General features: G+C 35.6%; 2 protein-coding genes across 2 annotated transcripts; one reads left to right on the top strand and one right to left on the bottom strand.

The window, feature by feature from the left end:
* Positions 1 to 1,442: 1,442 nt before the first annotated feature.
* Positions 1,443 to 9,957, top strand: LOC111379730 (carboxyl-terminal-processing peptidase 2, chloroplastic-like). The gene is made up of 14 exons (XM_023003168.1): positions 1,443 to 1,587; positions 2,244 to 2,604; positions 2,732 to 2,881; positions 3,433 to 3,515; positions 3,674 to 3,882; positions 4,919 to 4,987; positions 5,245 to 5,363; positions 5,713 to 5,788; positions 5,862 to 5,903; positions 6,507 to 6,615; positions 8,301 to 8,398; positions 8,500 to 8,593; positions 8,668 to 8,797; positions 9,533 to 9,957. The coding sequence occupies exons 1-13, from the start codon at positions 1,525 to 1,527 to the stop codon at positions 8,791 to 8,793; spliced, it is 1,599 nt and encodes a 532-aa protein (XP_022858936.1). The 5' UTR covers positions 1,443 to 1,524; the 3' UTR covers positions 8,794 to 8,797; positions 9,533 to 9,957.
* A 2,626-nt stretch (positions 9,958 to 12,583) lies between these two features.
* Positions 12,584 to 21,790, bottom strand: LOC111379739. Its single transcript, XM_023003178.1, has 15 exons — positions 21,423 to 21,790; positions 21,018 to 21,170; positions 20,799 to 20,915; positions 20,577 to 20,661; positions 20,023 to 20,131; positions 19,859 to 19,926; positions 19,656 to 19,781; positions 18,651 to 19,591; positions 18,361 to 18,564; positions 18,203 to 18,263; positions 16,282 to 16,395; positions 15,169 to 15,282; positions 14,974 to 15,060; positions 13,714 to 13,788; positions 12,584 to 12,986 (listed from the first exon to the last, which is right to left on the bottom strand). Exons 1-14 carry the CDS (start codon positions 21,536 to 21,538, stop codon positions 13,762 to 13,764), a joined length of 2,322 nt encoding a protein of 773 aa, XP_022858946.1. The 5' UTR covers positions 21,539 to 21,790; the 3' UTR covers positions 12,584 to 12,986; positions 13,714 to 13,761.
* Positions 21,791 to 22,087: the final 297 nt, after the last annotated feature.

Below are 22,087 nucleotides of genomic sequence, written 5' to 3' on the forward strand. Positions count from 1 at the left end.
CACTGAAATGGGGCTAAAGTGGATGATATTATTTCTCTGTTTGTTTTATTGAGGTCCATTTATGGAAGGGAAAAAATAGGAAAAGAAATTCCACAATTATGAAAGGAAAATAGATTAATCATTATTTACTTAGGGTCTGTTTGATTGTAATGATGGAATTTGATTGAAAAGAAAACGAATTCCAAAAAATTGTAATCTAGAACTTGTTTTCTTGAGAATTGTCAATTAAATGTCTTTAATTGATATAATTTTTCACTGAAATTTTGAACTTTTTGACGTTCGTTTGGTCTTATTTTTCATGAAAATTTTCAATTTAAGGGATAAATTTTTTTTGTGATAGATTTTGTTTCCATTGTTGAAAATAAAATAAAAAGAAGAAGAAAATGAAGTTGGAAATCATTTTCTCACCAAAATTAAAGGAATTGATTTTCCTTAAAAAGCTAGAAAAGAGGATCACATGGGGTGGGAAATGAAAAACCAATTCCATGGAATTTATTTGCAATCAAACACCCAATTTTGGATGAAAATCCGTGGAAAAAAAAAGGTTATCAAACATGGCTGAGTCTAGGGATGTAAACGAGCCGAGCCGAGTCGGCTCGCGAGCCGAAATCTTGGGCTCGGGCTCGGCTCGAGTAAATCACAACGGGCTTTTTTTGGGCCCGGGCCGAGCCGAGCCAAAGCTCGCCCAAAAAAAGAAGGCTCGGCCCGAGCTTTTGGCTCGGGCTTTTTATTTTTGACATCCCTAGCCGAGTCCATTTGTTAAGCATGGGGGAACACTATCATGGTGGTTGTAGCTGCTGTGCTGATGTCAAGTGTGACCCTGTACAAATCATGTACATCTCCTCGGTACACGTAGCAAAGCTTCATCATTGTTAAGCAAAATTCTATGAAAATTGACAATACAAAAGACACATTTTTTATTTATTTCTATTTTATGTTGGTCGAAGAGATAGTCTTTCTTCTCGACCATGTACATCTCTCCTTTAAAGGTAGCAAGCTCCATAATCATTAAACAAAATTCTATGGAACTTGACAATATAAAAGACACATGTTTTATTTATTTCTTTTTTATGTGGATCAAGTAGATCGTCTTTCTTCTCAAGTAGTATAGATAAATTATAATGATTCACATCAACTTATTACATGACCTACAAGACATATCGAATTTATAACTTTGCATCGACTTTTGGACTGGTAACATAGTAATTCATCCCATCATTTTTTGGTCGAGATTGATGACTATGTTATTCCAAAATCAAAGACGATAAAATTAAGTAAATAAATAACTAGAACCACTAGATGATAAACACTTTTAGCCCTACATTAACATGCCAAACGTGACAAAAAATTCCATCCAAAACATAACATCAAAACAAAACCCAACCAATCATAACCACAATTTTTTTCTTTAAAAAAAAATAAATTTAAAGAACACAAAAAGCTCAATTGATAACTACCCATGAAGCTGAAATACAATTTGATGAGCTTATAAATCCGTGTCTGCAGAAAAAGAGCGCTCCTCAAATGGAAGTGTTTCTTGTAGGGTCCGTAGCTTCTCGTAGTAATCACACTATTTTCTCCCGCGAGGTACTCTCCTTTTTGCCTGTCGTACTCTCCAATTGTAACTTTTTTTTTTTTAATGAAAAATATTTTCTTTTCTGCATCGATTACTAGATTCCGTTAGTTTGATAGGCATTTGTGAATTTCGGAAAAAAATGGGGTTAATGAGCGATAGATTTTGATCGGAATATAATGTCAAATGGATAATAGTATATATCAATTTGAAGTTTGAATTGGAGTAAACTGGTTTATGGGTATCTCTTTTGGAAGCAAATATTTAATAGTTCTGAAGAAGTGTTCTTATGCTACTATATAACTGGTGATATGTTTTTGGCAAATATTTTTTAAGCCAGCGCTTTTCAGAATGTTAAGCGTTTGCTTTGTTTGTTGAATGAGCATTTTATGATGTTCAGGTGTAAAATTGCACCATAGCTGCAGAATGTGCAATTAGTTTGAGTTTTTTTTTTTTTTCAAATGAATTAACTACTACACGTTTGCTATTAAATAGTGATTTTGTTTTTCAGAGGGTAGAGATACTAGGTTAAATACTCTTCTTGGATTTATAATTTTATGCAACTAAGTAGCCAATCAGAATTATAAAATTGTTTTCTTATCTGAAAAGATTTAGACTAGGATTTTTATGCACATTGAGATTAATGAGCAAAGGAATTCTATGCTTTCAGGTTCTTGCTTGCAATCATACTACGACAAGGAAAATTGAAACTCGATTGTGTAGTTCATTGTCTAGTAATGATAAAAGTAGGACAATAGCCCCCTACCAATCTCTGAATCTAAGAAGTTGTGCACACAAGACTTTTCTCCATTCACTTTGGCAGCTGAATGGGAGATTCATATCCCAAGGGGGTTTCTTTTTGATAAAGCCTGAATTCATACCCCAACTAAGAAAATTTGCTATCGGCATCCGTAAGAAAATAAAATGTTCTGAAAGATTTAACAATCTGGTCCCTCTTTTCTCTTTCCGGATTATAGTCACAATGATGCTTGCTATGACACTTGGTGTCTCTGTTAGCAGAACTCCTTCCTGTAAGTTACTTAGTTCTAGTTTTTTTGAATTTCCTGAAGTTTCCAAAAAATTATTTCAGTAATATTTCAAATGCTAAATACTTTTTTGGTAGTTTACGGTTCGATGCCTAGTCCTTTCAATATGCAGGGGCCCTTAGTGGAGAAAATCTACTTTTCTTGGAAGCATGGAGAACGATTGACCGTGCTTATATTGATAAAACATTCAATGGACAAAGTTGGTTTAGATACAGGGAAAATGCTTTGCGCAGTGAACCGATGAACACACGAGAAGAGACATGTAAGTTATCTTGTCATGCAACTCCTGTAAGTTTCTATCTTTCAAATGTATGACTTAACATTCATGTCATCTTATGCTTTCTGTTGCTCACTAGAACTGATTTTTGTATACCAAATCAAATTCTGTCATGATCACCATTTCGTATTTCTCTAACTCTGACTTACACCTAATAATTATAGATTTACATGTTATTGACAGTCATATGCTCTATTTTAAGTTCTCATTGACGTGTTTAAAAGTTCAGTTCATAGTCTACTAGACCAGCAATATGTCCATGCCCCTGGCTGTGGCAGATGATTTAAAAGAAACAGAATAGGAAATATAAGTGGGGCCTGTTGGTCCTTCAATTTCAAGTCTTATTTCCATAAAGAAAAAAGTCCATTGATAAGGTTACTTTTCATTACACGATTTAAAAGTTCAAGTCTTATTGTCACTTTAAAATTGCTTATAAATTAATAATTTCTATCCCCTTTTTTGCCGTTAGTTGAACCTGCTCTAATGTTTAAAAATTTATCGGCTATTTCAATTCTTGTTTTATATTCAACCTCCAGATGCTGCAATAAGGAAGATGATTGCCACTCTGGATGACCCTTTCACTCGGTTCCTGGAGCCTGGAAAATTTAAGAGTCTGCGGGTATGAGGCTACTTGATCCCATCTTCCTCATTATTGTATTTGACTTCGGTGAAGTTTTCACTTGTGTATTAATTTTGAATATAGCTCTTCCTCCTTAAATCACAAACTATGGGTTTGGTCTATATTGTAAAATTTATTGATATTTTCTTTGAAGGCAGTCGGGAACACAAAATACTCTGACAGGAGTTGGGCTGTCGATCGGTTACCCTGCAAAAAATGATAAATCAATCTCTGGACTGATGGTAATTTCAGCTGCTCCAGGAGGTCCCGCATATAGGGCTGGAATTTCATCTGGGGACTTAATCCTAGCAATTGATGATACTAGTACACAAAACATGGGAATATATGATGCAGCTGATCGCTTACAGTAAGTTTTCTTTTAAATCAACGTTGCCATTAGTGTACACTTCCTGTGTATCATCTTTGATTAATAAAATATTAGATTACCTTTCAAAAAAAAAAAAAACCCGCCTATAAGTGATACTATTGCTGAATTGCAATATTAATTTGGTTAAGTTTCTCACGCCTATAAAGCTTCAACCTACAAAAAGAAAATGGCATGAGATCGAGATGTAATGAAAGTTGTGGCACAAATTGACATCTTGTCTCTCTTCGTTATAAGAGAGACAAGATGTCAATTTGCGCCACAACTTTCATTAGGTTTATGCATCATTAACCGTGTATCTCTAGTTCCTTGCTTATTAATGGCTAGACAAGCTCAATTTCATTGGAAACAAAAAGAATAAGAAGGATCACAATCTTGTGGGATATATTAGATATGCAAAGAGAAGCATTCCAAAGAACAGAAGCAGACTCAGAACTTATATGTTTGTGAGGAGAAGAGCAGGGTGCGGTTCAGGGATGGGGGCTTTTACTTGATAACTTTGAATTCGCCTGTTGATACCTATGGCAAAAGGAGAGATTTTCTTTCTTCATTAACTGGAAATTCTTGTGAAAATTCCACTTACCATATGCATGCATCTTTAAACAAAATCCTTAAAAAATGATGACAAATTTTCACAGTTGAACACTGAAGGTTATGTAAAACTACGACATGCTACAGTACAGACCATCTGCTGGATTTAAACTTTCTTTCACATTCAAAAAGATCTAATGTGTTCAATTTATTTATTTATTTATTTTTTTTATTATTATTTTTTTTTATGCTAGCAAGTTATTCAATTTAGCTGTAGTTATTTTCTAATTGCTTTCCTACCTTCTGTTGCAACTTCACTTCTAAAAAATTCAGAACGTAAAATGTGGTGATCCAGAATTAAGCATAATTATGGCTAAGTATTTATGAATAACAGAAAAAGGCTATGTTGATTTTATGAATAACAGAATAAGGCTATATTGATTGGAATTGTTGGTTATTTGACTAAATTTCTAAGTTGAATCCACAGAGGAACAGAAGGAAGTGGAGTGGAGCTAATTGTACGTCATGGGGATGAGACAAGGCATCTATCTTTGAAGTGTGTACATCATTCTCCGTTCAAATTGCTTTTTACTTTATATTTGCAAATGGTTCTCTTTGAGTTTATAAGCAATACTATATATTTTCCGTTATGCACATTTAACTTGCTCTAAATGGTTAAAAATGAATTTGTGGGTATTCTCTCTCTTAAAAGCTCTCTATGGGATGTGTCCATATAAGCTTTATGAAGATGAATATTTATATGTGAATGTTAAGATGATTTTGATTTTCCAAACTGAAATTGCTGCTCTTCAGACGAGAAAAGGTCTTACTGAATCCAGTGAAGTCGCGAATCTGCAGAGTGCCTGGACTGGGAGAGGAAGCCCCTCTAATTGGATATATCAAACTAACGGCATTCAATCAAAATGCTTCTGGTAAATTACTGCTATGTTGGATAAATTGAACTTGTGCCCATATGTGCTTGTATATTTCTTTCACAAAGTATACTCGATAACGTTAACCTGAAATCATATTTCATAAACTAGTCTTTTTTGTTCTTTTCATGAGTTTTCCAAGCATCTTCTAGTGTCATATAAGTTAGTTTCCCTTCCGGCCATTATCAAGTTCTAACTTCATGCATTGTTTAGCATCATCCCTTATGACAAGCTTGTTCATAATCTTAAAGATGTAGTGCAGTATTTATTATTGGCTTTAGTACCTATTTTCTTTTGGAATATTCTGGTAGTATTTTTCCTTAGTTGTTTGTTGTAAAAACTTTTACAGGTGCTGTAAGGGAAGCAATTGAAACATTAAGGGGTAACAATGTACATGCCTTCGTGTTGGACCTTCGGGATAATAGGTGACATGCCTTGAACACGCTTTACTTTACAATTTTCCTTTATCTGATTATTGAATTGCTAACTTTGGTGCAGTGGTGGCCTTTTCCCTGAAGGAATTGAAATTGCCAAGATTTGGTGAGTTTTCTGGCAGAAATTTGTGAATGTGCATTAAGAATAATGTGCTCCTTTTTGCATCAGATTGGTATTATTTTTTTAGAGATTTCACTATCGTAGGTATCTCACCTTTACTCATTGGTATGAAAACCTCCTCTGTTCCATTCTTGTCCTTGTATGGATCTTGGGAAGTGTTTATCAGGAATGAACCATCTGAGGATTGTCAATCATAAATTTCGTGAAGTTGCTGCTGTTGCGAGTGAATTGTTCTTGCTTCATGCATCGACATTAACAAAAATCAATATTTGCTGCCTTGTGTCCTAAGACGCGTTACAAAAAAACAAATGCAAGATCTACTTTCCATTAGAATACTGTCTTCTCTGATCTGGCTGCAGTTGCAAGTTGTATCTTCTTTGTTTTATTTTTGAGTTAAGCTAAAAGATCATCAGACACAGCTTCTAGCTTCCCCTGCAAGATTTCAGCTTCTCTACGCATTTCTTGTTTCAAAATCAGACACAAGTTGTCACTTTTTGTCTTGGTCATTCTTTGGTCTTCTAATGTGATTGTCTTTCTGAGATGAAGAATGTTGAAGCAAAATGTCTAACCACATGCAATTGCTATCAGGCTGAATAAGGGTGTGATTGTGTACATATGTGATAGCCGTGGTGTTCGAGATATATATGACACGGATGGAAGCAATGCTGTAGCAGCTTCAGAACCCCTAGCAGTGCTGGTATGATGAGTCAAGTTTTTGTCTGATCCTCGATGTTCTGTTTATATTTTATTGACAAAGCATTTGTAAACTTTTTTCATCATACAACTATTATCAGTTCTATGAAATAGAGGTCTTATTGAGCAGATGTTTATTCTTTCCCTTTCTTACATAACAATTTTCTTTTGCTTTTATTCTTATTGCATATCCCAAAAACAATTTGATTTTATGGATTCCTATCCCCCTTCTCTAAATTCTGTGTCCCATTTTACTTGGTCTTGTCTGGGAGTAAAATGATCTGTTGTCTAACATGATTATCCCATATTTCCTGAATCTTTTGTTACATTTTAAGTACCATGTTGGAGTACGTATATATCCATTGGAGGCTCGGAAAAGAAGGGCATGGGTAGGTCATGAAGTAATATTTACAAAGCCTATATATCCTGTCTTAACGAAATCATAGATCAGACCGACCTGTCTGAAAGGAAAACCGGTGAACTGGTCTGGTCCAGGTGATGTTACTGGAACGTTTTGACAAAGAAATGGTGGTCAAAATCTAGTTGAACCAGCTAAACTGGGTGGGATAATGAGAAAACACTGGTTTTTTTCCTTTTTCAAAATTTTTTTTTTTTCTTTTTTCAAATGTCATTTTTCAGTGAAATAAAGGAGAGAACCCAGGACCTCGGCCATGGAAATTTGTCATATTTTTGCTGTGCCAGTGTGAGGGATTGATAGAATCTTAAATTTATATAAAACTATACTGTGGTAGACTCTTTCCCAAGTTATATTTATTTGTTTGTTTTAACACGTTTTATTTTAAATTGGTGGTTAGTGATGACTTGCCATTGAATCGGTGACCCGTCAGTTGAATCACTGACCCGTTGACACGGTTCTATGTCCTGGTCATAGCTGGCCCTCATATGATAACTATGAAAGAAAATTGGTGATGAGATTATGTCATGTAACATCCCTCCCCTTCATAACCTTATGTTCCTGTCTTTATCAGTTAAATAAATTGACAGGCCTACTTGGACTTTGACCACTAATACTTCATTAGTCTTCACTTTTCCCAAAGTTGATCCCTTTCAGAGGTGTGCTTGAAGTTCATTTTGGTGGTATTGGTCATAGAAATCTGCTTCCGAAATTGTCTTATTTATTTAAGAAATAAAATCGACTCCTAAAATGTGTGACATCGGAAAGGTGCTAAGCATCGTTGCCCTTAAAAGACATGGTTTGGTGCATATTAGGACCCTAAATTTCCCATTTTAGATATTAAATTCTTTCACTGTCGTCACTTGGGAAGTTGCTGAATCTTTTTTTTTTCCTTATTTGCTCAAAGAACGGTCACCATTTCATAATTTATAATGTACGCTAAGGTTCACTCTAGAAAGACATGTACATAAACTATAATAATGACGACCATTTCAGTCATCCCGGTAATCTTCCACTCTTCATCTGTCCTTCAGTGCCTCGTATAGCTCTATGTATTCAACCAGGTCATCAGTTTAAATGTGTCTCTTGAATTTGGACCCACACTGTTTTGTTTGCCCCTTTTATCTATTTTTTTATCCTTTTTTTCGAATGCTTGAACTTCTAAAGATTCAACATTCTCATGCATTGGGATTGCTTTTCTCGTCATATTTTGATATGGCCTAACCCATATTCAATTTCATCCTTGTTTTTGGTTTCCCTAAACGCTGCTTCAGGTCAATAAAGGAACTGCGAGTGCTAGCGAAATTTTAGCCGGTGCTCTAAAAGATAACAAGCGCGCAGTACTATTTGGAGAACCTACATTTGGAAAAGGGTGACTTTCTTTTCCTCATATTGGATATATTCTCTAGTTACTAGGAGAATATGTAAAAAACTGTCAAATGTTTCTAATCAATGGTCAACTACTTTCTTCAGTAAAATTCAGTCAGTTTTTGAACTGTCCGATGGATCTGGCTTGGCTGTAACAGTTGCTCGCTATGAAACACCAGATCATACTGATATTGACAAGGTTCTCTCTCTCTCTCTCTCTCTCTGTGGCGGATTATGTGATGACGTGTAAGCTAATTTCTTTGTTTCATTAAGGTTGGCATATTTCCAGACCATCCCCTGCCGGTATCATTTCCCAGAGACGACGAAAGTTTCTGTGGCTGCCTTCAGGACCCTGTGTCAGCTTGCTATCTTAATAGAGTTGATTTATTCTCTAAATGACAAGGTTAATCACTCAACTATTCTTTTTCGAGGATTTCTCATTCATTTGGAAGCCCAGATAGCCGAGCTAGTCGATTTTTTATATAGTTTGAGAAGTATACAGGATCATTCAGCTAGATTCTTGTTAAGAATGAAAAATGTCGTAGCAATATCTCAATTAAGTACCCTATGCTGTCAAGCTATGTAATCTTGGTCCAATATTGTGAAATGTTCTAGACTGATTGCCTTCTCGACTCTTACGATTTTATGGGTATTTTTAACTTGTCATATAACTTGAAGTTCAGATATTTGTTTATCAAGAGATTAAATTGAAAACAATTACAAAGGAGGTAGTATTATACAGTATGAACTAAAATAAATTGAGAAGCTTAATCTCGATAAGGTTTGTTTAAGTTTTCAGTTACATCTATTTGCAAGTGAGTGCAAATTAGATTTCAAACTTGAATATTATATATTTTAGAATTTGTGGGGTTCGATCACATGTGATCTTAAACCTACAATAATCATGCTAAACAAGAAGATCAATCTCCAAAGAATATCAAAAATTATTAATTCCTATTGGTAAAAAAATGAAAAAGAAAAAAAGAATGAAGTGTTACTTATGTCAATTTCACATTGTTGTTTGGCCCATCCAAAAGCATGATCACTGATGGGCTGAGCACTTGGACAACTTTCGTACCCGGCCCATTATATCTATCTAGATCATACCAAAATAGAATGCGCCTTTCGAATCTCTCAGGAAAATTGCGAGAGCGAGCATTCTAGAGAGAACCATCCAACAATGAAGCCGCAGCCAATGGACTGTTTTTTCGACATGGAAGAGCAAAGCGCCTCCACGGTGGCGATGGATGTGGATGATGCTGAAGCCTCAGATATCTTCGGCGAGGGTCTGATCTCGATGGAGCACTACCGCCTCGCCGATTCCGACTTCTTCAACTCCTTCCAGGATGACTTCGATGACTCCGACATCAACTAATACTGCGTATTTCTCTATCATCCTTTGTCCATTCCATGATTTTAGCCGTTGATTTTCTATGTTATCAGGAGATCTTGAACGTGTATTGGAAAGAAAAAATGACGTTGTAACTGAAATTTAGTTGAATGTTCAATCTATTTCGTTCTTTCTTTTTACCATTGTTACATTGTATATGTTAACATTTTGAATTGCTGTTGTGTATAACTTGTTGGTATTTCCGTTTGATTCACCGAATTTTGGCAGGGTAATTGGGGGTTCAAATTTGTTCATGGCATGTTTGGCTTTGCTTAAAAGCAAAATAAACAGCTTAATAGGGCAGTAAAAAACATTTAAGCTAGGGCGAATGTATAAGTGGAAGAGTACCTACATACTTGTGCATGCGTTGAATTATATAGCGATTCATTGTTGTAGGTGAAAGAAAATCTGATTGTTGTGAATAGCACATTAAAGCCACTCGTCTGTCTGTCTGATCGAGGATTAGTATCCTTAGTATGTATGTTCTCCTTTGTGTTCTTATGAGTAACTTTATCGTTTATAAGCAACGATGTGTGTTAGCTGCTGAATCTTCACCTTTATGTTCTTATTAGTAACTTAATCGTTTATGGGCAAAAATGTGTGTTAGCTGCTGAATCTTCTCCTTTATGTTCTTATGAGTAAATCGTTTATGAGCAAAGATGTGTGTTAGCTGCTGAATCTTCTCCTTTATGTTCTTATCAGTAAATCGTTTATGAGCAAAGATGTGTGTTAGCTGCTGAATCTTAGGCCCTATTTGACAACCACTAAAATATGTTTTTTTATTTTTTATTTTATTTTTATTTTTTTGGGGGGTGGGATGTGGGGGGTGAGTTTTGCAATAGAGATTTGTTTAGAGAAGGTGGTTAAAAAAAGGGATTTGTGTGTATAGTATTTTATTGTAGCAATGTGCGGATAAAAATGAATTTGAGGAAAAAGGGTTATGTTTTAATGGTTGTCAAACAGGGGCTTAGCTTAGCTTAGGATTTGATGGATTGATGTGGCATATAAATGACACTGTTAAATGAAAACAAGTTTTTGAGGTTGCGAGTATAAAACATAACCCTTTTTCCTCAAATTTATTTTTATCCACTCATTGCTACAATAAAATACTATGCACGCAAATCTATTTTTTTAACTGCCTTCTCTAAACAAATCTCTATTGCAAAACTCAACCCCATCCCCCCCCCCAAAAAAAAAAAAAAAAAAAAAGAACTACATAAATGCAACCAGCAAGTTGTAAAGTTATTGAGTGAGAACACAAGTAGTTGGGGACCCCCCACGCCAGTTTTGCAATCCAACCACCCCCCCCCCCCCCCCCCCCAAAAACAAAAAATAAATATATATTAAATAAAAAATTCATTTTAGTGGTTGTCAAAAAGGGAATTAGCTTAGGATTTGATGGATTGATGTGGCATGTAAATGACACTGTTAAATGAAAATGACTTTTTGAGGTTGCGAGTATGATTAGCATTGTATCGACACAGTTTTATTGTCTTGCTGATTCCTACTCGTGCGTTCCCATTATCAATCTCACAAAGCTACCCAACATTGATTTATCGCATTCTATTTGTTGTTTTGTCTTGGAAATCATGATTCGTGATGTAAGTTTTATTGTGGAAACTTCAATCAATTCTTTTGATTACGTTAGTATTTTCCCCATATTTTAGTGAATTTTGACCGGGTGTATAATTTGGGGCTGTAGCTTGTTTAATGGCCGGCCTCGCGTGTAGGGTTGTACATGATCCAATTCGGTTTTGGGACACGAAATTTTCGAGTATTTAGTAAGTGAAATCGTCGGGTCCAAATTTAATTATGTAATCGTTGGGGTTCGATTCCATTCGGTTCCCAGATTTCATATTATAATTAAATTTTTTAATTTTTACAAAGTTACATTAATTTAATTAATGATATGTTCAATCTTAACTCTTACAAAATAATGTAATTCAATTTTATGTATCTTTTGTGTCTTTCTTTACTGAGTTCTTCATAGATTTAATTGTAAAAATCATAGGAAAAATAAGATAGTAAGCTCAAAATAATTAAGAGAGGCATTGATAAGTTTCAATTCGATTTCTCTAAAACAATAAATTCGACATTACGATAGAATAACAGATTTGAATAAAATTTAAATCAATTTGATTAAGTTGATTTTGAACTGAAAATTAGAAATAGAAAAATTATATTTTTGGATTTAAACTAAATTAACTAGTTAGCAAATTATTTTAGAAAAAATAAAATAATTTGACTTACTTAAAATAAATTAATTAAAAAAATAGGAAGATTCGATTCTTCGATGCTTGAACTAAAATTGAGAATTGAACCGAACTCATCAGTTCTCGATTTAAATACCCATTCAAATATTTAATTTAAGAAGGACCGCTTGATCCAATTCATGAATTTTGTCCAGCCCTACTCGCATGACTAGAATTGACAATGAATTTTTGGTGTTGGCTATGACTAGTTAGTGTGGAAACATTGTTTTGGTATGTTGGATTATAGACATGACATTGTTGTATGACTCGCAATGAACCAAACCAAAATGGAGTGCAAAAAAATAAAATAATTAAAAAGAACCCAACCCAGCCCAACAATTATTTCTAACTATTTCCAGCTTTGTTTATAAGTTATAGATATCCCTATTCACGAAAGTAGAAATTTGAAGCTTTTAATGTCTGGCATTATGGCATTTAAGATACACGTTTTGTTTTATTTTAATAATAATAATACTTGTGTGAGAGGAAAATGCTGTAAATAATTTGAAGGTAAGGTCCAAGCATGTTACAGATCCAACATTGAACATAAAACTCAAAACGTAACACGCTTCTCATTTCCTACCTGAAGAAACCCAGTATGTGCATTTACAACAAGGCCATAGATGAAAAGAGTAGGCCAGAAACATTAGTTCTTCTAATCATAACAAATAAAAAGGGCTTGAATTGCAGCATTTCGCTCGATTATCAATTCGACGGTTAGTCAGAAACACAAGAAATTTGATCCACCTGAAACCCCTCTACAAAGTTAGCACAGAAAAATAGCAGAGTAGATATCTGTACAAAACCCACAGAGAGATACATAATATACATAAACAGTTTGATGCATAACTTTCCACATGCAGGAGCCTTTTCTCTAGCATTGGACACTTTATGGTTCATAAATTCAACTTCATCGAAACATTCTCTTAAATGTTATGCAACACCATATCCTGGAAAAATAGCAAAGACATCATATTATCAAAATCACGAGTAAAATGCCATACAGTGAAGTGATTTTCAACTAAACAAATGCAACCATTGAAATGCAATAAGAGTCTACATTATCATGGAAAGTTGGAAACTTGTAATCTAGATGAATCTTCAATCTCTTTTTAGAACAAAATTCTCCATCATCGTGGAAAGTTATGTAACTACACAAATACCAGATGAAAATCTCTCTTCCTAGACAAGTTTGATGCAGAAGAAGTTCGCACCAGATTCATTGCTATAGCCCAATGAATGTCATCTGGTGGATCCATTGATGTAGACGAAAGAATAAAATTACTTTTAGATCATATCAATTTCTCAGCAAGCATAACTTCTTCATTTGGATGTTCCCTTGTTTTAAAATATGAAACTCCTTAATAACATAAATTTTACATTCTAAAACACACAAACACAGTGAGGGTGGAGTGGGGGGAGAGTAAAAGAAAAAATACATTAACATACAAAGAGAGGCATGCATCTGAAGAGGCTTTTCTGTCAGTAAGGCATCAGATAACACCACTCCAGATTTGACAAATTAAGAATATCTATATAATCAATACATAGATTCCTTATAACATTACAAATAATCAAATGGATCGTTGACCTTCAAACAGCGACAAACAAACCTTAAAATGGTTAGGAAATTGATTAGTCCAGATATAAATACTCAAAGAAAGCATGGATACTAACCATAGAAAAGTGGTGACACACTTCATAGTTGCCCTTGATCAGCAGTAATCAGCCTTCTAATGCATATGAAGGTACCTTCAATAAGTGAACCAATTGCTTGTAAGCAATCATACAACATAAACTAACAGCAATCATAATCAAAAGCAGTCAGTCAGTGACTAGATCATGCACATATATAGAGACCAGCTTCAAATACCATATGGTGTATGCCAAAACAAGCTTGCAGTGAGGGATAACCACAGCCCCTGTTTGAGCCCCATTCTTCGAAAAAAATGCATTATTAAACAGTAATTTGACATCGTTTCAACTACACATTTTTTAATAAAATAATATTACACGCAAATCCAAAACTTTTCCTTATTTTTTAAGACACATTTCTCATCAATACACTATTCAAAAATTCATTCTTATGAAAAGAATGGGGCTCAAACAAGGGCTGTATCCAGATGAACTAACAACTATTGGACATTGATGCAACTAGATGCATAACATCAACAAGGGTATATAAGGCTTCCAACGTGAACAAGGTTAAAATCTCTTTAGCATGTTTATTGTCAAACGCCACTCTAAAGTAGATTAATAAACAACAAGTACCTCGACTCTAAACCATTTTGCCACTGTGAATTAGTCTCAGATGTACACATTGATCAAAGAAACATTATCATTTTCACAGAGTTTTCCATCAGATGGAATCGAAAATAAAACCAGAGAAGTTTATTGCATAACATAGAAGATCTCCAGCAACCACATCTAGCATTGCTTTTCGTGATAAAAAAAAAAAAAAATCATGGTAGCATTCATTGAACGAATTAGAGGCCATCATCCATCACATGATATAAGGAAGAAATCTCTTGACCCAATCTCACTGCTTTTTGTAGGATGAGATCCATTTAGGCTCATCAGTTAACTAAACTAGTATAGCTACCCTTCCTCCATCCTCTCCATAAGCATATGGTGAGAACCAAGAGGGAAGACAAGGAGTTTATAGGAGGTTAGTTAAAAAAGCATATAAACAATAAGGTCTTGAACCAAGGGAAGAGCTATTTGATTAGCTGCCTGCAATTATCAGGCATGTATATATTGTCAAACTGTGCTGATCCATGCAAAGGCCTACTCGGTTGACATATTCATGAACCTCTTGCAATTAAAAAGATTTCAGGTAACTCATCATTGAAGTAATTTCCACAGAGACATGTTCATTAAATATAGCACGTATCGAAGATAGGGAGTGAATGAACAGTATAAGTAAAGCTTCTGTACCTCATACATGTTCTCATTAGGAAAAATGGATCTATCGTGATTCAAGCTGTGAGAATCATCGTGCTGAAGAATTCTCAGCTTTCCTTCCTACAATATTAAGAGAGGAATCATCATCAGAGGAATAACTTGAGTACAAGATCTGACTGATTTTTTTCAAAAAAAATAAAAATAAATAAATCTAGTTTCGTTGTTTACTTTTGTTCCATATACAAGGCCACCACCAACTAAAGGATGGAAACTAGCTACATTGACCTCGTCCTCCGCGCTGGGTAGAACTCGTACAAGTTCCATATTAGAAACTTTGTAGATCTGTGCAACAAAAGGAGATTCTGAGAGGGGTAGTGAGTCTAGTGACCAATGTGCATAGGTCATAATAGCATCAGACAATAGTTATGCAGTTTATGCTAGTTCTCTGTGAACTTAATAACGCCTCCTTACACAGAAGGATTGCAAAACTTGCAAAATATAGTTTTTCAAAGAGCTCTTGAAGCCAAGCTTCTAAAAGGCACGAGGCTTAGAAAGGCGATAAAGTCGAGCCTCAAGCCTTGCGATTATGAACCTAGGTGTAATAAGATGTTTCCCCATTTTTGGCCGCTATTTGGTAGGAATTAAATTCAGATTTTAATAAATTTTGACAAAAGTTGATGAAATATATGGTTGAAAAATTGTGGATCCCATGAAATATGTTATTAAAATTAATTGATAACTTTGACTTATATTAAAATCTAGATTTTAATCCCTACCATAACAGCGGCTTAATATTATTTTAATTATTCTAAGACCATTTCTACCAATTCGTTTTATTTAAATAGAAAACTTTAAAAAATAAAAAAATAATAATAATAAATAATGGAACAAAAAAATAGATGTGTACATAGGTCCGCATTATTTTTGGGGGGGGGGGGGGGGGGGAATCGCCTTTTCCACACCTTCCCATGTGCTAGGTTTTTTTCTCGCGCCCAGGCTGGCCTAGGACCTGCCTCTTAGAATACTGATTGAAGCAGGTGACAAGGCTAGTGAAATATTCTTGCACCCAGAATCTCCTAAAATCACACAACAATGACAATAAAATGGCACAAGAACATGCACAAACTTTTTAGTATTAAATGCCCATCCCCCTCACAAATTTTAGATATCCACGTATCTTTTCCTCTTCTAAGATCACAAGATTTTTCTATTTCAGCAGTCTGCTATAATAGGAAAAGCAACCAAATGAAGGATCTTTTCTCAGTGACTAAATTTAGAATCCAAGTGAATCACACAACAAGCACAAAGGTTCACTAGACCATTCTAAATTCAATGTCTCACCTCCAGAATTGTGTATATGGGAACCGTTGTATCTCCATCAATCACCACACTTTTAAGAAGTGATATATGGCGCCGCCCATAGGCAAGTAACAAATGCTCTGAGGTAGGAGAGAACTGCAATTGAAAATGATGCACAAATGCTTTATAAGGTCAATAATACATATCCAAAGTCCCGAATCACCATACAGAACTGTATAGATGAATATGAAATCTGAGCAATTAAGTACAATGATATACCAAGAAATTATATTCACCTTCAGTCTTCAGATAAATCACTAAATCTAAGTTCATCTTCCTACTTAACTGATTGAGGTTTTTAATATTAGACTAAGCATCAATTGCACGTGCAACATGCACGTAATGGAAACAAAATTGTCACAAAAATATATAGCCCTATTATTTCAAATTTTAATGGGTGGAATAGTAAATTTTTGGAGAATGGGTGCTTGAGAAATAAGAAAATGTTTTCAATTTACGTTTAATATTATTTTATGGAAAATTGTGGTTGAAAATAGGAGAGAGAAAAATAAATTTTAATTTAATGGGGACCAAACGGGGGCATAAGGTATAAATTGAAAAAATTATTGGCTATATAAGAACACTCCAGCTAGAATGTTATCTTGCTATCTCCAAACAATATCCCTCTTATCATCATTTCAGCAACCTCCCAAGCCTCTACAAGTACATTTCAATGATAACACAACAGGTATGCATCCAAATAAAGCAGAAGATAGAATACAGATAAGGGTTCTTATCCACCAAGTGACGGCCTAAACAATATATTACTAAGTTTTGGTTCTTGACAACTTCCGCCGAAGAGAGCTTTTCCTTGTTTCAAGCTTTTTGAAGTTACAAAAGCATGGTTAAAAGAATGTCTAATTAGATGGCTCCGTGACATAAAAAATGACGACCAGATCCAGATGCAGTTCTTGTCTCAAAGAGAAGAAATTAAAAATACAGAAGAAAGCCAGCCACATAGGAGTCCAAAATCAAAGAACAAAGATAAGGGCACTTATCCACTAAAGATGGGCTAAACAATTTATTAAGATGTATTTGTTGATGACTTCTGCCCACGTAAATTATCCCTTATTTGAAGTTTCAAAAGTTACAAAGCATGGTCGCCAGAATATCCCATTAGATGCTGATGTGAATGTAAATAGTGCAACCGCTTCCCAGTTCCTTCCATGCATTCTCATCTCAGAGAATATAGCTTCTTGTGTATATGATACTGGGTTCTATTTAAGCACGTGCTTGTAAAAGGTAAACAACATATCCGTATGTTCTATCTACAAGATGACTGTGTATCTCTAGTTAGAATCATTATGGTTTCATGCATCAGCATCACTGACTCTCTAATCAATTTGGTATTTTCCTGTTTATGATTTCTATAGGACTACTTCTAGTTTTTTTTATCAATAGAAGACTTCCTAAGGAGGAGATATAGTTCCTTAACAACATCGTTTACAACTTCAGATAGTTCCCACACTAATGTCTTTTGAACAGGATGGTATATATCTCTATAATAGAGCATCCTCTGCAAAAAGTGAAGAAAGTGGTAGAGGGACCAGAAGATTATTAAAATGGATACAACATGCCACTAGAAGTTTAAAGAAATGAAAATCAAATAATATACTGCAAAAGAAGATGGCACTAAAAACTTTCAGAAAATGTGCAGTTAAAGCAGGGCACTTCTTCACACAGAGAATGAAATCTATATAGAATTACTGTTGCGCCACTTTCAAGCCACATCTGATCAGGAAATGTGTTCAATATGCATTGCATTTTTATTATCGTCAACAACATGATGCTGGATTAAATGAAAACCACATTTCCTTTTCTTATAAATGAATATTTCATGAAATGGGTACTTATAATTTTTTCCAGATAAATAAAATGCCATTTACTTAATAATAGAACTAACCTGTATTGAAGTCAAACAATGAGCAGCTCTGATAGCCCGTGAGGCTAGAACTGAACCAAATCTACATGAGCAAAGCGTCATCTTTATAAAGGATATATATCATCAAAATAAGATCAACATGGAATATAATGGGCAAGATGCAGGAACTTTGGACTTACGTTGCCTCCTCAAGTGAATATACTCTTAGCTCATACATAACTTGATGGGCTGAAATGGGATGTCTTGTTGGAGATGTTGAAGCCCCTCTAACATCATGCTGAACCTGGCCTTCAAATCCTGAATCAGCTTCCGCGTTTGGCTGGATACATGCAACACATACTGCTAAGAATCTTCCACATGGTGAAAAGTGGGCACCCATTTCGCTGCAAAAAATATATAATATCATCAACACATACAAATTACTATCAGAAAATAAATGTTCCAGCTCATTTTGCTAAAACTCACTCACCTACAAAGTACAGCATGAGGAATAGTTAAACGGCACTTTTCTGTTTCAAGATGTGCGCTAGGATTTTCCATAGTATGAGACCATATTCTAAGTTTCACAGTACAAGGTAACTCAGCAGCTGCAGCTGCAGCTAGTGACGTGGCTACCTCGGACTGGACTTGGCTCATGAAAGGTTGTGAACTGCTCTGCTCCTGAGGGAAACTGTTAAAAGCAGCAGCATCACCAGATCCACTTGCTGGTATTGTGCGGGTGCGCGAAGGACGGTGACGTGAACCAGATCTTCCGCCAACCCTTGAACTACCAACACTATTTACAATTGCCGGTGGAACCATTGAAGTTTGACTCCCTGTTTCTCCATAAGAAGAAATAGCATCAGTAGCACCTCCATTTCGTGAATGCATTGACCATTGACCAGCTTGTCTTTGACCAATTAACCACCCTTGCAAGAATGGGAGTTCCCAATAAGCTGGGTCACCAAATGGAAAAAGTTGATTGTTTATCTCATAAGGGTGAACATCTGTATCCATTGCATCCACTGCGGGCTGAGAAACAGCAATTTCCATTTCCGTCGTTAAAGAATTAGTTTGTGATCCTTCTCGCAGAGGAGAGCTACTAGATTCAATCGGAGACAATACTAGTTCATACTGTCCAGATGGAGTTGAATACGTGAGAAGCCGCATGGAGGAAGAAGAATCGACACTCTGTTGTGAAGCACCAGAGCTCATGACCGCACCAATATGCTGAGAAGGTAACCTCGCATCAACTCGGCCAATTGGAGGCCAAATCAAAAATGGTATAGACATAGTGGGCAGCTCATTTCCTGAATTAGATCGATGAGCTGTGTGAGCATCTGCCAAATATATCGTAGGAGGAGGGTAGTGCAAGTAGCCAGGAGAAGTTGCAAGCATCATTGAGGGGTCCGATGAGTCGAGATCATTGACCTGTATAGATCGACACTGTAATTTGCACCGAGAGAAAGAAACTTGACAGCATGCAAAATAATACCTCAGCAGTTAGAAGAAATGGCGCAGCATGTGGATGGAAGTGCACAGCCCTGAGTGAACGGCGAGTCTTAAGTATAATTGTTGGTGAAGAAGCCTCCCCTCTCCTGTTGTAGTGCCATATGAATAGCTGAAACGTGCTAAAATGTCAACAACAATGTAGCCATGCAAAACTAAACTCTTCAATGATATGTCCAAATTTCTAACCTTGTGGCCTGAAGCCACAGCCAAAATTTCTCCTTCCGCGTGGAAGGCAATAGAAGCTATAGGGCGGTCTGCACGAAGGAAAATCAAGAGCCTTATTAACAGAATCTAAAATATTAATATAGATATAAAACATTTCTGAAACTTTGAATGTCAAAGGTAATTACAGAAGTCGCGAGATCCTATACACTCAGCAGTGTTTGCATCCCACAACCGAACTTCATGGTCTAAACTTCCACTTGCAAGAATTTCAGGATGAAGTGGATGGAACCTAACCTGCAGAGCCCATAGCCGTGGCAGAAAACAAAGAAACAATGACACATCAAATAAATTGGTGAAATTTAAGCTAAACAAAACGATGCAACCAAGCAATTATCTGTTACGTGAAAAATCTATTGTCAGAGGCAGATCAAAATAGAGGTCTAACACTTTGTAACACGTTATCAATAGAACATTAAGGTACATACTCTACAGAATAGAAGATTGAATAAATTTCTATATCATTAGTCAGAAGTGATAAGAATTTTATAAGAATTTATTCACATAGTTGTATATGCTACCCTCTTGTTTCTCTTCTTCTCTAACTTCCCATTTATTTACCTCTATGGGGTTAAGAGTCAAATTGATCTCCCAAGAAGAGCTACCAAATCATCCCTTCATGGTAGTAGTATCATAGACAAACTGATGAAATCAATATGTAAAGTTTCAGAAGAGAGCCTACCACCCAAGGTGTCCTCCGATGACCACTCAACACCTTTAAGCATTTCCCAGTTTGGCAGTCGATTATTTTTACAGTATGATCTCCACTGCAAACATAGAATATAATAAATTTTTTGCAAAAACTAAATCAAAAGAACTCGGTATGATTTTAAAATAAAAAAATTAGTACGTGTGTATGCATGAGAGGGGGGGCGGGGGGAGGGGGGGAGGGAAGGATAATTACTGAGTAGAAGCAAGTGTTTTCCCATCAGGACTAAAAGCTGCTGCTATGGTTGACCTGGGTGGAGGTAACAGTGAACAATACTTGGCTGATAAATGTAGCAATGACTGTGCCTCTACCCTGGAGTATTTAGAGTAAAAGATTTCAAGAAATTAACAAGTTTACAAGGACGTGAAACATCATTAAGATATTACGAAATAGTGCAGAAGACATGACAGATACCATGAAAGAAGTTCTTGTCTTGCATCTTTCCCTGCTTCACGTTTTAATCCAGAGGATTCAAGCTGACATCTTGAAGTGTCTCCCCAGAAGCATCTGGGGGATCGCTTTGTACGTGGAGACACCTCCCTCAAAGCTAACAGTTGAAATACATTACTACAAGTGGCACATAGCATATTATATCCAATTAGCAACCATTCACGCCCAAAAAAAAAAAAAAAAAAAAAAAAAAAAAAAAAAAAAAAAACATAAAATTTTTTTACTTTTTTTGGCAATTGCGTTTGAACTAAACAAAAGATCCAAAATTCAGCTAAGAAAAGAATAAAATCCTTCAAAAGTAATCAAATTCCAGATCTTTGTATTCTGAAAGCAACGAGATTTCGGTGAAATTAGATTTAAAAAAATAACCTTCGCTCAGAATTCGTGTGGGGAGTGGGTCCCGCAGGAGGAAGGATCGACTGGGAACTGGACGTCGATGGGGGAGCGGCGATGGAATTCTCCGGCCAAATCGATGATGACCTCATTATTAATAATGATTCACAATTCAAACTATAATTCTCAACAAGAAAATTCTGCAGCCAGGAAACACGTTTCCGGCATTTCTGAATTTATAAAAACTGTGAAATTTAGGGGGTTAACATCGATTTGGCTGACTTGTTCACGAATGTTTCCCCATGGATTCTTGCCAAATTATGAAGCCGGCGGTGATCTGAAAGTGAGGGGAAGGATGGGCCGGAGAAAGACGGAGGAGCGGGGACGAGGGCGGCGGAGAAATGAGGGAATTATGGCTTTTCCCGGCATCCGACGTTGATATATTTTGATGTTACAAGGGGCGGATAATTTGACGAGTTGATTCACAAATGGTCACTAAAGTTCAATTAAAACTCGAAATTGGTCCTTAAATTATTTTTATGGATCATTTGGTTAGTAAGTTAAAATATTGGCTGAGGGTAATTCATAGAAATACATATACTCAAAATGAAATATGATTCTTAAGAGATATAACCTCGAATTTAAACAAAATATTCCTTTTAATTTTGACCCAATTTTCATTATCAAGCCCCTAATTGACA

This window comes from Olea europaea, unplaced genomic scaffold, assembly GCF_002742605.1.
Source record: "Olea europaea var. sylvestris unplaced genomic scaffold, O_europaea_v1 scaffold2029, whole genome shotgun sequence".
Taxonomy (NCBI): Eukaryota; Viridiplantae; Streptophyta; class Magnoliopsida; order Lamiales; family Oleaceae; genus Olea; species Olea europaea.